Source organism: Nematostella vectensis, chromosome 7 (assembly GCF_932526225.1).
Source record: "Nematostella vectensis chromosome 7, jaNemVect1.1, whole genome shotgun sequence".
Taxonomy (NCBI): Eukaryota; Metazoa; Cnidaria; class Anthozoa; order Actiniaria; family Edwardsiidae; genus Nematostella; species Nematostella vectensis.
The window spans coordinates 13867728-13885135 of NC_064040.1; the positions used below are offsets into that span (position 1 = coordinate 13867728).

Consider the following 17408-nt stretch of genomic DNA (forward strand, 5'->3'; position numbering starts at 1 on the left):
TATGTCTTTATGTCACTAGGTTGCACCAGGCATAAGTGTCCTGGGGCCGGTTCCTAGAAGGCAGGTTAGCACTAACCCAGGGATAAATACGGTTATCTCGACATTTCATTAAATGAAAAGGACATTCATTCCTGGGTTAGCATTGACCTGCTTTATAGGAACCTGGCCCTGATAACTTGTGTTGGAATAGTTCGTATTAGTTCAAGTGTCCTGATAGCCTGTTTCCATGTGTTAGGGGATGGACATGGTCACGCGTAAGACAGGGCAGCACATAGAGACTGACCCTGAATGGGAGTCGGCCTTCACCATTCAACTGCGTATGATGCCTATCTTCACCATGGTCAACGATTGGTGTGTTGGCGATGTGAGTACGACTAACGATTGATGTGTTAGTTTTATGAGAATAGTCTACGGTTGATGTGTTAGTTATGTGTTAGTTATATATATGGATATACCATGCGAGCTGCATGAGGAAGATGGCGGCTAAGAGTGGGTCTCCGGTGTTTATGATATTTGCTGTGCTATTTTGTCATCTTGTGTTTTGTAACCCGGACCCAAAGCTCTCTAAGATCATCGCCGAGCCGTATATGGAAAATCAGCTTCTGCCTTCATCGTGTTTTAGAGTAGTGGCAGTTATCGATCTTGGCCAGCTCGTTAAGGTCTCTTTGTCGAAGTTTGGTTTTCGGAAAACACGTCTGAGTCTTTGAAGATGGTAAAAGCGAGGACAAACTGTGTTAATGGTAGCCGGACATGATCCACCAATCGACATTACATTACATCTATTCTGATGTGTCTATGAATCCTGGCCCTCAGCATAAGAACAATTTAAATCATACCAAGACGAAACCAAAAAATCTTTCGCGCCATTATTCAAATCTGGTACGAATTCCATTGACAGAGCCGGCAATTGAGCTCGCTTCTTAGATCTACTGTCATCAATGGGTCTACAGCAGCACATTAACTTCCCTACTCATATCTCTGGGAACACCTTGGATTTGCTTATCTCAAGGACTCTAGATTCCAGTCTCATACATGATGTCCGACCTGGCTCTTATTTCTCAGACCATTGTATAGCATTTTTCGCCATAAATGTTTCAATGCCGGAGTTCTCTAGGAAAAAGGTATCCTTTATGAAGGTGAAGGCTATTGACACGACAGCATTCATGAGTGATTTGTCTGCCTCGGAACTGTGTCAGGACCCACATTCGGAGACTGTGCAATTGGTCGACTGTTATAACAAAGCACTTGCTGGATTACTCGATCGCCATGCGCCACTCAAGACGAAAACAATTACAGTCAGACCCCATGTGCCCTGGTATTCTGAGAAAATCCGTGAGGCTAAGAGAGTGCGCAGGCGCGCAGAAAGGAAATGGAGAACTACTAGGTCTGCTGATGATCTCGCCTCATTCAAACGACACAAAAATCATGTGACGTATTTGCTGAAAGAAGCCCAAATCTGCTTTTTTGATTGACTTTGTCAGTCAGAATTCTGATAATCAAGGCAAGGTTTTTCGTGCTGTGAAAGATCTTTTAGTGGAAAAGAACTCACTATGCTTCTCGGACTATGCGGATTAATCAGCATTGGCAAACGACATAGGAAAGTATTTTGTGGAAAAAATCAACCTACTGCGTGATGAGCTTGACAAGGGTTGTAGTGCCTCGGAGAATGTTGTTTGAGGGGGTGACGTCGGACAGCTTTGATCTGCGTTTTGGTGTCCCACAAGGCAGCGGTCCTGGCCCGCTTCTGTTTGTACTTTACACCTCCAAGCTCTTTGAGATAGTACAAGCCCATTTGCCGGATGCACATTGTTTCGCTGACGACACACAACTTTATCTATCTTTTGATCCCAATAGTGAGACGGACCTAGCGGATTCTTTGGATGCTATGGAACGATGCATCAATAACTTACGTACTTGGATGTACCAGGACAAGTTAAAAATCAATGACGATAAAACTGAATTTCTTGTTATCGGATCGAAACAACAGCTGTTGAAAGTAGATAATTGTTCAGTTCGTGTTGGCAATATAGATATTATGCCCATTTCAGAAGTGCACAATCTTGGTGCCTTGTTCGACTCACATTTTTTTATGTCGACCCATATTTCTAAGTCTTGTAGTTCAGCGTTTTTCTGGCTGCACAATATTAAGAGAATAAGCCAATTTTTGGCTAGGGATAAAGTAGAAATGGTGTTACCTGCCTTTGTTACCAGTAGAATAGATTATTGTAATGGACTCCTTTATGGACTACCAGAACGAGAAATGGGTAAATTGCAAAGGGTGCAGAATGCTGCAGCTAGGCTGCTCACGTCATGCAAAAAGTATGATCATATTACGCCTGTGCTAAGAAATCTTCATTGGTTGCCTGTAAGGTAACGGGTTAAATTTAAAATCTTGCTAATCACTTTCAAAGCTCTTCAGGGGCTAGCTCCTTGTTACATAACTGATCTCATTAGAATTAAGAATAACGCGCGCTATTCACTGCGCTCAAATGAGGGCCTTTCTTTAATGCATCCCCCAGGAAAAATGATGAAGTCTTTCGGTGACAGATCGTTTAGTGTTGCTGCACCTACATTATGGAACGCTCTCCCTGCAAATCTTCGCACCATCAATTGCAGAACCTTAAATTTTAAAGGGCAACTTAAGACTCATCTTTTTAAATTAGCTTTTAACACTTGATATCACATAATCATCAATATAAAGAGATTTTTAATTTATTTTTATTATTTTATTTTTTATTCAATATTTTTCCTATGAATCTGTTATTTCATATTATTTCCGATCATAATTGTAAATTTTATTGTATATATTAGTTAAACATTTAGTTATATTGTAATGCGCTTTTGATCATTATATGAAAATAGCGCAATATAAATTGATAAATTATTTATTTATTATATGTGTGGTCAACGATTGGTGTGTTAGTTTTGTATGGTCAACAATTGAAGTGTTTGTATGTTTAACGATTGATGTGTTAGTTATGTATGTTCAACGATTGGTGTGTTAGTTATGTGAATATGGGCAACGATTGGTGTGTTAGTTATGTAAGTTTGGTCAACGATTGGTGTGTTAGTTATGTGAGTTTGGTCAACGATTGGTGTGTTAGTTATGTGAATATGGGCAACATTTGACTCACTATTAGTGATGTCAGTTTGACTTATGTTTTGATGATTGGTCTTGAATGATTGGCCTAACCAACAATCAAGAGGCATGTCTAATATCATGTAACAGCCTCACTTTCCTTTTGACAATCGTTCTTTATCTTCATCATGCTTTTGTTCCAGTTGTTGGTGTATCAAAATTCCGTACTAGATGCTTTAAAGGCGCTATTAGAAACAGGCAAGAAATACCCTGAGATGAGCCTCAAGGATGAAAAAGGTAACGATGCATTCAGGGTTTTTCCTGAACCATGTTATTTATCATACTCAATAAAGGTAACGGTACATTCAGGGTTTTCCCTGAGCCTTTATATCTATCATCGTGGTAAAAGAAGCGATGTTCTCAGCGTTTTCCCTAATCCCTGATATTTATCAAGCCTAGTATTTACACAAGTACACCCGTTGTTGCTCTTGCTCTATCGTTTTGAAGAAATTAGGACGTCCTATATTTCTCAGTCAAGAACTTAGAGAGCGTAAAACACCATAAATAGCATTTCACCGTCTAGTTTTCTTAGATAGTATGGTATACTTAGGGCATTACTGTCATTTGTAATGTTTTCCGTATGGTAACACAGCTGAAATACACTTGTTCTTTTCTTTCTTTATAAAGTTGCCGGACAGACGTACAAGGTCATCAAGTACAATGTTGCCAAGGCTCCAGTATCTATTCACCTTCCAGTCTCAAGGTTTCTTGCAGGTGCAGTAAGAAGGAATTAGGTTTGTCATGGGTAATGTATAAATGGCCGAATCCTTGTCTGTGAAAGCCGGTTGCTTACAGGCACATAAACAAGAACGCTACATCTTGTCTCGATTTTACACCTGATAATCTGTACATAGTACAGCTGGTAAAGCTTGTTAGTTTGTGCTGAGGACGGAAAACCTTTGAGCAGGGCATGATTTAACAAACATAAATCACGTCTGTACTGGAAATCAAAACCGGGACCCATACCTAAATATAGTATTCAGAATGTTGGGACTCTGGTAGGAAAATTAATTATCTTCTTAAATTTGTACGCCTTGTAATTCCAGGACTTATCCTTGCTTGTGACAAGTTCAACCTCACACTGAATGAGCTCTTTAACTTTGAGAATGAGGTAGGTAGCAAGATATTTACTTGGTCATTAATTGCATTGTCTTGTTGGTAGCAAGATGCTCACTTGGCTATTAATTGCATTGTCTTGTTAGTATGTGTGTTCTTTACCCATCAACAAAGATTCCTTTCATAGGAAGTTGGGCCAGTGCAGTGTTCTTATTTTGTCTTCTAATAGTTCAAGTACAGTCAACTTTAAGCTACACCTGAATGAACAGTTCACTAGAAGTGCGCCTATGTCTTTCTAACCACACATTTATAAAATATGTTTAAACTGATTTTTTTATATCCACTGACAAAGATGCTGATTAGTGATACACATAGTTCCCAATTGTGTGGTAACCTTTATTTCATGTAGCATGACAGGCTCAAACTGTTTCTGGTGGAGTACCCCCTGCGAGCATTAGCCATGGTGGCCCAGGTGCATGCCGGGATGTGGAGAAGGAATGGTTATGCCATCATGAATCAGGTATCACTTTATGTTCCCAAAACCTAACCCGAACAAAATACCACGATCCCTTACCAGAACAAGACTTCATAATTTCTAACCTAACCCGAACAAAGCATTATTATCACTTACCCGAACAAGACTTCATAATTTCTAATCCTAAACCTAACAAAACATTATGATCCTCCTAGAAATAGTCACGTTCATAGAAGTCACGTCGTTACTCATGCTACCAGCAGTAAAATAGGACCTGTTATCGTCATACATATAAACAGAATTAAGTTTAACTGCCCAATACAATAGCATCTAATGCTAGATGTCAAATGTGTGTGTAGGTTTACCATTACCAAAATGTCAAGTGCCGCACTGAGATGTACGACAAAGATGTCATTATGATGCAGGTATGTCATGGGCACACCCAAAAACAGCTTCCCAACACATAGCATCAAAGATTCCTACTTTACCCAATAAACTTCTTGTGACATTCAAAAGGGATGTACATGATCTTTATACTTTTCTTGTGTTAGCGTGTAATTTTCATTTAAAAGGTCTCTTTGTTTTACCTCGGAGGATTGAGGTATTTACTTGGAACCATTCGTTGTTAGCCTCTCTTAAAAGGTCTCTGTGTTTTCCCTCAAGGGGTCGGGTGTGTATGGAAACATCCTTTCTTAGCGTCTAATGTTTGGTCTTGATGTTCAACATTAGGCTGCTGCTGGATACATGGATGCAAACCATTTCCTTGTGATGGTGCTGGACAAGTTTAACATGGTAGACTGGTTCATGTAAGTATTGACCGAAAATTCTTTACTGTTTATTTTTAAGGAAGAACATACAGTGCATTACGCCAACTCTAGCACAAAAGATATGTGTCCAAGCATATACAAAAGAAATATATCTAAGCATACACAAAAGGAATGTGTCCAACCATACAAAAAGAAATGCGTCTGCTGTCGAAAAAGAAAAAAAAATGCATATTACAAGTATTGTTTTTACTTTATGTTGGTTGTAATTTTCATCTGTTTTGCTACAGGCCAACGTTTGACGAGTCTAAATATGATGGGGTAAGTATCACATTGAAAAACTTGAAATAATAGTTCTAAACATTCAACCAAAGACCCACATTTGATAGCAGGCGAGCCTTCTTAACCTTTCGTGGCTAATTGCTAACGCAACTTCTGTTTAATACAGGATAGTTTTGAATATTTAATGGGAACCGTAAAACACGTACCCCATCACCCAAACAAAATCCAGCCTACAGGCCTGTACAGCATCCATCTATTAACCCAATACCTGTGTGACCATCCATCTATTAACCCAATACCTGTGTGACCATCCATCTATTAACCCAATACCTGTGTGACCATCCATCTATTAACCTAATACCTGTGTGACCATCCATCTATTAACCCAAGACATGTGTTCCCATCTATCTATTAACCCAATACCTGTGTGACCATCCATCTATTAACCCAATACCTGTGTGACCATCCATCTATTAACCCAATACCTGTGTGACCATCCATCTATTAACCCAATACCTGTGTGACCATCCGTCTATTAACCCAATACCTGTGTGACCATCCATCTATTAACCCAATACCTGTGTGACCATCCATCTATTAACCCAATACCTGTGTGACCATCCATCTATTAACCCAATACCTGTGTGACCATCCATCTATTAACCCAATACCTGTGTGACCATCCATCTATTAACCTAATACCTGTGTGACCATCCATCTATTAACCCAATACCTGTGTGACCATCCATCTATTAACCCAATACCTGTGTGACCATCCATCTATTAACCCAATACCTGTGTGACCATCCATCTATTAACCCAATACCTGTGTGACCATCCATCTATTAACCCAATACCTGTGTGACCATCCATCTATTAACCCAAGACATCTGTGACCCTCCATCTATTAACCCAAGACATGTGTGACCCTCCATCTATTAACCCAAGACATGTGTGACCATCCATCTATTAACCCAATACCTGTGTGACCATCCATCTATTAACCCAATACCTGTGTGACCATCCATCTATTAACCCAATACCTGTGTGACCATCCATCTATTAACCCAATACCTGTGTGACCATCCATCTATTAACCCAATACCTGTGTTCCCATCCATCTATTAACCCAAGACATGTGTTCCCATTCATCTATTAACCCAATACCTGTGTGACCATCCATCTATTAACCCAATACCTGTGTGACCATCCATCTATTAACCCAATACCTGTGTGACCATCCATCTATTAACCCAATACCTGTGTGACCATCCATCTATTAACCCAAGACATGTGTGACCCTCCATCTATTAACCCAAGACATGTGTGACCATCCATCTATTAACCCAATACCTGTGTTCCCATCCATCTATTAACCCAAGACATGTGTGACCCTCCATCTATTAACCCAAGACATGTGTGACCATCCATCTATTAACCCAATACCTGTGTGACCATCCATCTATTAACCCAATACCTGTGTTCCCATCCATCTATTAACCCAATACCTGTGTGACCATCCATCTATTAACCCAAGACATGTGTGACCCTCCATCTATTAACCCAATACCTGTGTTCCCATCCATCTATTAACCCAATACCTGTGTTCCCATCCATCTATAAACCCAATACATGTGTGACCATCCATCTATTAACCCAATACCTGTGTGACCATCCATCTATTAACCCAAGACATGTGTGACCCTCCATCTATTAACCCAAGACATGTGTGACCATCCATCTATTAACCCAATACCTGTGTTCCCATCCATCTATTAACCCAATACCTGTGTTCCCATCCATCTATTAACCCAATACCTGTGTGACCATCAATCTTTTAAATCAAGACATGTGTGACCATCCATCTATTAACCCAAGACATGTGTGACCATCCATCTATTAACCCAATACCTGTGTTCCCATCCATCTATTAACCCAATACCTGTGTGACCATCCATCTATTAACCCAAGACATGTGTGACCCTCCATCTATTAACCCAATACCTGTGTTCCCATCCATCTATTAACCCAATACCTGTGTTCCCATCCATCTATAAACCCAATACATGTGTGACCATCCATCTATTAACCCAATACCTGTGTGACCATCCATCTATTAACCCAAGACATGTGTGACCCTCCATCTATTAACCCAAGACATGTGTGACCATCCATCTATTAACCCAATACCTGTGTGACCATCCATCTATTAACTGATTACCTATGTTCCCTGTGTAGGACCAGCTTAGTCAAATGCTAACTCTAGCGGAGGAAGTCATGTCTCTCATCATTGCTGTAATCGGTAAGACCTCCTTACTCACGTTTAACCTATTATATGTCAGTGGTACTTACGTTAATGGTACCCCAAAACGTAGTTTTGTTTTCTGGCCCAGCAAAATGAAAGCGCAGTGTAGCAGTCATGTTCTTCCTCAAGCATTTAACAAATTATATATTCAAGTTATTCAATAATATATATGGTTCCTGGCTCACCGGCGACTCAGAGTTTCATGCTATGCAATCGTCAGGCTCTGGTGTTACCTAACAGTTCAACTCCCTTTATAGTTCGTTGCATAAAATTTGTTCTCATGCCGGCATTTCGTAACTAGCTCTGTTCGTTTGTTTAGGAGCGTAAGTCACGTGCGGTCAGTATCTTAAGCTTCTCGGCTAGGCAAAGATTGCAGCGTGACGGGCTGCCGTTGTATGCTTTAGCGCGCTGAATTAATACCATTTAATACTATGCTTCACGCCTTTGCTTTTCAATTTCCAGACGTACTTTGAAAGTGTCGTGGAATTAGATTTGCTCTGTGTTTTAAATGATGCTTTATGGCTATTAAACCTTGTCTTAAATGCGTACTCGGTCATTCCATTCAAGTTAAATACCTTGGATGCGGAATCCAGTTTTGTTTTCTGGGCCACCAACAAGAAAAGCAGTTTTATTACATATGAATTATTTGCGTGACAGGGGGAGTGATAGACGCCTGTGATGTAACGCGAGCTGACTATTATTTCAGATGAATTATTTGCGTTACAGGAGAGCGTAACACGCCAGGGATCTTACATGTAACGCGAGCTGACTGTTATTTCATATGAATTTTTTGCGTGACAGGGGAGCGTTACACGCCAGCGATCTCACATGTAACGCAAGCTGACTGTTATTTCATATCAATTATTTGCGTGACAGGGGAGCGTTACACGCCAGGGATCTCACATGTAACGCAAGCTGACTTATTTCATATGAATTATTTGCGTGACAGGGGAGCGTTACACGCCAGGGATCTCACACATCACGCAAGCTGACTGTTATTTCATATGGATTATTTGCGTGACAGGGGAACGTTACGCGCCAGGGATCTCACATTAATAACCTGAGTATCAGGCCCTCCTATGTTTCTATCGCGCCGGCGAGAAACAAGACAAGGGCCTGATACAAGTACTGTTCAAATCGCATGTTCTCATGCCGGATTCCGGCATGGCTCCAGATTGGTCGAAAAAAAAAAAGGGTACTCGAATGGGACGCGCTGATTGGTTCAGCTATATATAGTGCCCTAACCCGTCGACTGTTCGTTCTCAGAGTAATGGCGGACTTCAAAAGTGCTTTTGACCTTGCGTTAGCAGAATCAGAGAAATCGTTTTCTATAACATTTAAAAAAATATATATTTTCCTCTCTTCGTTTTCTTTGGAAAAATTCCGCCTGATACTCAGGTTAGATGTTCAAATGTTTTGCCAAGGCCGGTCATTGGGTGTGTTTATTTCTCATTGGTATCCGTTTTCGAAGCGAAGATCTATTAGTTATATCAAAGGCGCTGGAATTAGTAGTAGCTATCAATTTTTTTGGAAAGACCAGGCGCCGAATATTCGAGAAATTTGTATGTGAGAGCACGAAGAATGCTTGGGATTGTTTGCGGCACTTCCCGGGAGTTGTTGATCTTGTGAGCTTATCAAATAATGGCATTTGTGTTCAAGCAGCGGTTTGTCTATTTAGACGAAAAAGCCTGTAGTAAATTGGTGATGTGAATATGCTGTTGTAAGTTAGTGATGTGTGGATCTGTAGTCATATCGTAAATCTCCTGAGCCGTGAACTATCTTTGCGTTTCAAATCATTTAGCATAAAAAGTTACCCTCACCGTGGTTCGTCGTTACTAAAATTATTACCCTTGCATATAACACCAATGTAGTTTTGTTTTACACAAATGCTGTTTATAATTTGATTTGGGCATTTGATTGTGCCACCACGCGAGTCATTGGAAAATTGACAGCCGACGTATTTTGACAGTGGCCTGAAAAGGGGCGGCAGGCGTCGCGTCTAGTATTTGTGTCAGGCGTACTTTTATTTTTCCTCTCCGACTTTTGAAAAATAAAATCGCCTGGTACTCAAGCTACACATGTAACGCAAACTGACTGTTATTTTATGAATTATTTGCGTGACAGGAGAGCGTTACATGCCAGGGATCTCACACGTCACGCAAGCTGACTGTTATCGGCGCGAGATCATCCACAAGCTTTGTATCAAGCCCTTGTCCCACAGTGAGCTGTTGAAGGCACTGCCTCCTCCGGACTTTGACCTCGAGAATGAGCGCAGTTTGGACGATATCATCTCAGATGTCGCTATCTTCAGGTAGACAAACATAATGGCATTGATGGAATGATATCAGTGAGTAAGAGGGATGAGGCTTGTGTACCACTATTGGCATTCTCGGGGTTTTTCACATCTATTCTTTTCTGTTAAAATTCGGGCCAATCAGAATAGGGCTTATGTATCTCAGGAGGCCGCGGGGGGTCTAAAAAGCGGTTTCGTCTGCTGATGCGCGGTAATAGGGTCCTTGGAGATTCGAAATGATTGGCAATGTATGGCGATATTGCGTGACAACAGTTGGTAACTAGCAGAACATAGCAACGTTAAATGAATATGAGTAACGTGTGCCATGGCGAGATTGTGTGACAGCGATAAGTAAAAATAAGTATTTAAAATCGTTGAAAAAGCAATATGCAATGAAAAGTGTGACAAAAATGTGTGAAGGTAGTTACGCTCGAGGGGAAGAAAAGTATAACAGCACTATTATCAAGGCACTTTATATGTAAGGGGTTTGTCTTGCCTGGAGTGTCATTGTTGTAATTTATAGAAAACCTGGCGTCACTGGCAAAGGTCTCTACGAACTAAAAGAAGAGCATTACAAGGAGTTCAACCCGTTCTTTTTCCATTACACTAGGATAGAACAGGCCAAGGTTAGTAACCAAATATCCTCGGCTATCCTATTATTTTATCCCTTCTTCTCATACACACGTAGCAACTTGCCTCGTACCGACAAACGCAACAACGTGTCTTTGCCCCCCGTCATACGCACCTGTTTCTATGGCTTCAGGTGTGCCACCCCTTACCACCAAGCTTTTTGTCAAAGACCTTAGGCGTGAATTACCGTGAGCTTATTATTGTTTCAGGCTGAAGAACAGCAGAGGAAGCGTGCCAAGAAAGAGAAAATTGCGTACTGTAAGTATCGTAAAAATGCATGTGGTTTTTTTTAACCTGCCAATTTTTGTCTACTGCTAAACCGTTTTTTAGGTTCGTCAATCAAACTTTTGTTTCTCAATGAAATATCCATTATGCCTTTGTGTTTGTAACCAATCAGAGGTCACACGTCCCTGCTATATGGCTGATTAGCAGTTGTCAAGAGCCCGTAGAATGCTTGAATGCAGAATTATCAAAATCAGAATAATGTAATCGTTAAGTAGTTTTAAAGGTGATGTATTCAGTACGCACTATATACACCAAGGCTGATCGACCCCATGTGCCGTAGGTTGCCCTCCACCTCAGGCGCCTCAGTTCACAAGACCTTTCTGCAACATCCTGAACCTTCTTAGCTGTGACGTTATGATCACCTTGGTAACCAATCTGCTGACCCGTGCGGGCGCGGGCAACTCTAAGGCACTGAATGACATTCATATGCATCAGGTACGACTACATGGCCTTTAGGTATGACTCAACTTCTGGGTTGCCTGTGTGCTCTTTAGGTATGACTCACCTTCTGGGTTGCCTGTGTGCCCTTTAGGTATGACTCACCTTTTGGGTTGCCTGTGTGCTCTTTAGGTATGACTCACCTTCTGGGTCGCCTGTGTGCCCTTTAGGTATGACTCACCTTCTGGGTTGCCTGTGTGCTCTTTCGGTAACATTTTCATTCAGCGTTTTGTCTTGTATCTAATGTATAATCACGCTAATATCGAAACGCAGTCATACGCAATATCTGGCATAAATGCCTATTATAAAATCTGATGGCTGATTTTAGAAATCGTCAGAGAAAACATGTTTTGGTGCCTTAGGACAAACGAGGTTATCTGGTTCAGCCTACTTCTATTATTAACACTCTTTTCTGATATTTATTGTTTTACGCCTCTTACACTCTTATAACCTTTCACAGCGACAACAGTTTCATGTTTTCTATATTTCTAAGAGCATGTTTGCTTTCCAGGTATTGCACGTAGTTGCTATGGCCCTACAGGAAGCTCAGACTTGCAGGAAAAGTGGTAAAACGCCCGAGAAGGATTTCATCACAGCAGCAAGCACAGAAACAGGTGAAAGCAGGCCCAGTGTCACCTTGGGCTCAACAATACCATGTGTACTTTTTTTCGGTTGAAGGCGGGTATTCGTACCAAAGCACCTGGGGTGGGTGGGTGGTGGTGGGGGGGTGGGTGTTAGGTGGATAGATAATCTGGAAGGGAGGAAAATGTTGAACATAAATGGAGTGGAATGGCAAGAATGGGGATGACAAAAACGAGTATATAGAGTTACAAAATGAAAAGGTGGGATATTTCTTAGAGCTCTTCGAAATGTAAAGCAACCTTACGTGTATTCTAGTACAAGGTTTATCATCAGGAGGTAAGACCAGGTACTAGTCAAATGCGAAGGGGAGAAATAAAACTGGGAGCCGAGGGATGCTAGGGGGTAGGTGGAAAGATGGAGAAGGTCTAGTGAGAAAGGAGTTCGCATTTGAGACGTGTTTCAAAGTGAATGAGTGGCTAGCCAATTCACCTTACCCCTACACGTCTACGTAAGGTTGCTTGGGGAAGGAGGGGGGGGGGGGAGAACGGTGTTGTGGTATGTGGACACAGACCTTTGACTAGGTACATCTTTTTCTTTTGCTTTCTTCTACTTCTTCTCCTTCTTTCTTGGATGGAACTGACTCTGTTTGCGCAAACATCAAATAGAACACTCACGAAGGATGGCATTTGGTCAACACAAATTGGTCAACAAATTGATCAGATAGCGAAATCAGGGTTTTCAAATCCGAGATTGATTTCTTCTTTCAAATCCGTGATCGAGCAATGTAAGATCCAGACCGAGATGAAGAAAAGAACATAAGATCGGACCATAGCTGAACTGTTGAAATGTATAGCTTCACCTAGAATGGTGCTTGTTGCTTGATGTAGAGGATCTACGAAAAGTTTCGAGAGAAAAAAATATAGGTTCTGAGACACTAGGAAACAATTGGAAAGATCAAGTAAATTTCGCGAAAGTTTTCAGGGACCTTTCGCCACCGCTAGGGTAATTCCGAAATTAATCCCGAATACTTTTAACCATGAGGTAACACACGTTACAAATTACTTGCTATTGTTTTTCAACAGAATCTCGACCAAGTTTGCTAAAGTTGCTGGAGGGCTTACATGATAATACTCATGTCCAGGAACATTCGGCTATGATCGACTGGGTACTTAAGGTAAGGGAATGGGGACGTACTTTAGATCTTTCTATAGATAAAAACATACATTATTAAATGTGCTTCAAAGTCTTCACTGTAGAATACCAGGGTCGGGTTCCTAGAAAGCAGGTTAACGCTAACCCAGTTATGAATGCAACTTTTATCCAATCAAATGTCGAGATTTATCCTTGGGTTAGCGCTAACCTGCTTTCTAGGAACCGTTCCCAGGTCTTTACACCTCTTTGCCATTGCTATCTTACTATTATCCATCAGCCCAAGTCCTTCTAATTTCTCGTCTGTCCTATCCACACCTTACGTTGCCATCTTATTTTTCAAAGAAATTTCACAAGGAGCTTGACGCACGTAAGGAAACCGGACAAGCACAGACGGACAGACCCGCGAGGAAGGACACGTCCCAGCTAGAAGATGAGAAAGCGCGCAAGGCCAGACTTGCACAGCAAAGGCGCGCTAAGATAATGGCCCAAATGTCTGCCCTGCAAAAGGCCTTCATCAAGGAGAACTCGGATCTGCTAGAATCCATGAAGATCGACGATGAGGAAAATACATGTGAAGATACTGGGCCTATACCTGTCGATAGCTTGCCCATAGCCCTAGGGCGTGGCCGCCAACATGTGGACTCCAATTCCATACGCTACCCGCTCGAGAGGTGCATCCTATGCCAGGAACAACAGGAAGTCAGCACAGAAGGAAGCGCCGTTGTCATGGCAGCGTTTGTGCAGCGGTCTAGCGTGCTTTCACGTGTGCGGGGTATGATGTTTGATGATGGGGAGAAGCTGGACCCTCTGTACCCAGATGTGACAAACCACTGGGGGGTCCACACAAGCAGTTGCGGACACATCATGCATAGCATTTGCTGGCAGGGCTTTTATGACTCTGTGGTAGCTAAGGAACGCAGGGCCCTCAGACTGCGGCAGTTTGTCAGTGTGGATGTGAATCGCCAGGAGTACCTTTGTCCCTTATGCGGCGCTATAAGTAACACTGTAGTGCCAATACTACCCGCGCTGACATGCAGCTCGTCAGATAGGTTAGTGGTGAATATCAACTATTAGTAACTTCGTACTGCCAATATACATGACTTGACATGCAGCTCGTCAGATAGGTGAGTGGTGAATATCAACTATTAGTAACTTCGTACTGCCAATATACATGACTTGACATGCACCTCGTCAGATAGGTGAGTGGTGAATATCAACTATTAGTAACTTCGTACTGCCAATATACATGACTTGACATGCACCTCGTCAGATAGGTGAGTGGTGAATATCAACTATTAGTAACTTCGTACTGCCAATATACATGACTTGACATGCACCTCGTCAGATAGGTGAGTGGTGAATATCAACTATTAGTAACCTTGTACTGCCAATATACATGACTTGACATGCACCTCGTCAGATAGGTGAGTGGCGAATATCAACTATTAGTAACTTCGTACTGCCAATATACATGACTTGACATGCACCTCGTCAGATAGGTGAGTGGTGAATATCAACTATTAGTAACTTCGTACTGCCAATATACATGACTTGACATGCAGCTCGTCAGATAGGTGAGTGGTGAATATCAACTATTAGTAACTTCGTACTGCCAATATACATGACTTGACATGCACCTCGTCAGATAGGTGAGTGGTGAATATCAACTATTAGTAACTTCGTACTGCCAATATACATGACTTGACATGCAGCTCGTCAGATAGGTAAGTGGTGAATATCAACTATTAGTAACTTCGTACTGCCAATATACATGACTTGACATGCACCTCGTCAGATAGGTGAGTGGTAAATATATACTATTAGTAACCCCGTATTGTCAATACTACCTAACCAGACATGCAGCTCGTCAAACAGGTGAGTGGTGAATATCAATTATTAGTAACCCCATACTGCCAATACTACCTGCTCTGACAATGCACCTCGTCAGATAGGTGAATGGTGAGTGGTGAGTGGTGAACCCCGTATTGTCAATACTACCTAACCAGACATGTAGCTCGTCACATATTCGAGGGAATATCAACTAAGGTAAATTGGTCATGCTTCGTCTTCGCTAACGGGAGATGGAAACGTGAGAAAAGAGCGTCTAGACAATCTAGGAGAATCTAAACCAAAAACTGAACATTTTTCTATCGTCTTATTCGCTTGTTGCATCGTAGCAGTGCTATGGACGAGGTGGCGCTTGCTGAGTTCCTCAGCAGTATGCAAGATGTGGTCATGTCTAACGTGGCGCTACTCACGACCGAGAAAACACGGACCGGGTAAGTATGTATTCATTCGCATAGCAAGCGCTACCAGCCAACTCAACTTCTCGTTGCAAGGATTCTACCAAGTCTTGTATCATGCCTGACATCTTGTGTTTGTTACAGCACGAGGTTCTCGGCCACGCTCAAGGACATGATGACCGTCTACTCGCAGTCTTGTTACACGGTATGCCGTACATAGCGTATCAGTACCATGTGGCTTTTTGAGTGGCAAACGTGCGCCAAAATACACAGAAAAAAACAAAATCTCTCAATGAATTTAAGCCCTTTTTGACTAAGAAAATGTCTGTCTGATTCTTAAGCGCTGAATAAGTTGCTTTTTTGTTGGAGCAAAAAGTAGGGGTGCGCGCGAGTTGCTGCCTGAAATCTGTTTCATTTGTGTCACTACTGGTATTTGGTGCTCAGGTTGGATTAGGAGTGGAACCGAATGAGAAGGACGCCCGCGTCCCCGTCATGGTGTGGTCCGGATGCGCCTTTAATATCCAGAGTCAAGGTAATTACGCAAAACACGTCTTGTACCAATCCCTCGCGTCCCCGTCATGGTGTGGTCCGGATGCGCCTTTAATATCCAGAGTCAAGGTAATTACGCAAAACACGTCTTGTACCAATCCCTCGCGTCCCCGTCATGGTGTGGTCCGGATGCGCCTTTAATATACAGAGTCAAGGTAATTACGCAAAACACGTCTTGTACCAATCCCTCACGTCCCCGTCATGGTGTGGTCCGGATGCGCCTTTAATATCCAGAGTCAAGGTAATTACGCAAAACACGTCTTGTACCAATCCCTCACGTCCCCGTCATGGTGTGGTCCGGATGCGCCTTTAATATCCAGAGTCAAGGTAATTACCTAAAACACGTCTTGTACCAATCCCTCGCGTCCTTTTAATTGTATGAATATTCAGAGTCAAGGTAACAGCACGTGACATCGTAACGAATCTCCCCCTTTCTCTGTTTCTAAGAAAAGGGCCTGCACACATTTGCTGACAGTCAACATACGCTGACATACCTTGTACCCAGATTCTCTGGCCATGACAATCTCATGTCGGTCTTGCGCAGATGGTTCCATAGTGTGATGACATTTCCAGGCGCTTACACGGCGCAGTCCCCCTTCCCACCCCCTCCTTTGGCCGCCAAAAAGTGGGTAACTTCTTATTGAAGGATTGTCAAATAATATCGTTTTTCTATATCATAACTATCACTGCGCACCCCTCCCCCAAGCCAATTTTGGGTACTCGTCTGCGTGCTAACTCGCCAAGTTGTCTCTTGTGAAAGAACAGTTTACCCTGATAATTTGAGTTTGTTCTCTTTCTTTCAGAGAGCTACATGCGATCCACCAGTAAACCACTTTTCTCAGGCATGAACTCTCGTCAAGTACGTATAACCGTTTCCTGTATTTTCTTAAATTACAATGTAATGGGTTCAAGTATATTCAAAGAAGATTGCATTATAAGAGTTTGTTTGCCCTAGAACCAAAATTTTTTCTTGAGTCTTAACAAGAATTCCGCATATCTGATCTTTTCGCGATTGGGGAAGGTGATTACGCAAGCTGTTACAAATTTCCATGTCAGTCCAAGCACCCGTCACTATGAATCGCATATGGCGGCAATCTTCTGAACAGGTGCATTTTAATGGTTTAGGATACGAATTTGACATTTAATGTGCAATTGCTGTCAAATAAATACATTTCACGCAGGAATATTGGTGTCCTCCGAGGCGAGAAACCGGCT

The 17408-nt window shown here is 41.9% G+C and overlaps 1 protein-coding gene across 2 annotated transcripts in view; it reads left to right on the top strand.

Moving 5' to 3' along the window:
• The window catches only part of LOC5502492 (E3 ubiquitin-protein ligase UBR2), a 43669-nt gene that overhangs the window by 16839 nt on the left and 9422 nt on the right, over nucleotides 1–17408 (top strand). Inside the window, exons 17-36 of one of the 2 annotated variants that reach the window (XM_048729868.1) lie at nucleotides 236–364; nucleotides 3283–3376; nucleotides 3767–3853; nucleotides 4186–4250; nucleotides 4605–4715; nucleotides 5030–5095; nucleotides 5400–5476; nucleotides 5725–5755; nucleotides 7955–8018; nucleotides 10146–10332; nucleotides 10838–10940; nucleotides 11154–11202; nucleotides 11510–11664; nucleotides 12179–12281; nucleotides 13332–13423; nucleotides 13744–14450; nucleotides 15579–15680; nucleotides 15789–15849; nucleotides 16089–16176; nucleotides 16997–17052. In XM_048729868.1, coding sequence (XP_048585825.1) covers nucleotides 236–364; nucleotides 3283–3376; nucleotides 3767–3853; nucleotides 4186–4250; nucleotides 4605–4715; nucleotides 5030–5095; nucleotides 5400–5476; nucleotides 5725–5755; nucleotides 7955–8018; nucleotides 10146–10332; nucleotides 10838–10940; nucleotides 11154–11202; nucleotides 11510–11664; nucleotides 12179–12281; nucleotides 13332–13423; nucleotides 13744–14450; nucleotides 15579–15680; nucleotides 15789–15849; nucleotides 16089–16176; nucleotides 16997–17052 — 2427 coding nt within the window. The remainder of the gene's footprint in view (nucleotides 1–235; nucleotides 365–3282; nucleotides 3377–3766; nucleotides 3854–4185; nucleotides 4251–4604; nucleotides 4716–5029; nucleotides 5096–5399; nucleotides 5477–5724; nucleotides 5756–7954; nucleotides 8019–10145; nucleotides 10333–10837; nucleotides 10941–11153; nucleotides 11203–11509; nucleotides 11665–12178; nucleotides 12282–13331; nucleotides 13424–13743; nucleotides 14451–15578; nucleotides 15681–15788; nucleotides 15850–16088; nucleotides 16177–16996; nucleotides 17053–17408) is intronic. The other variant, XM_048729869.1, reaches the window with a different exon arrangement.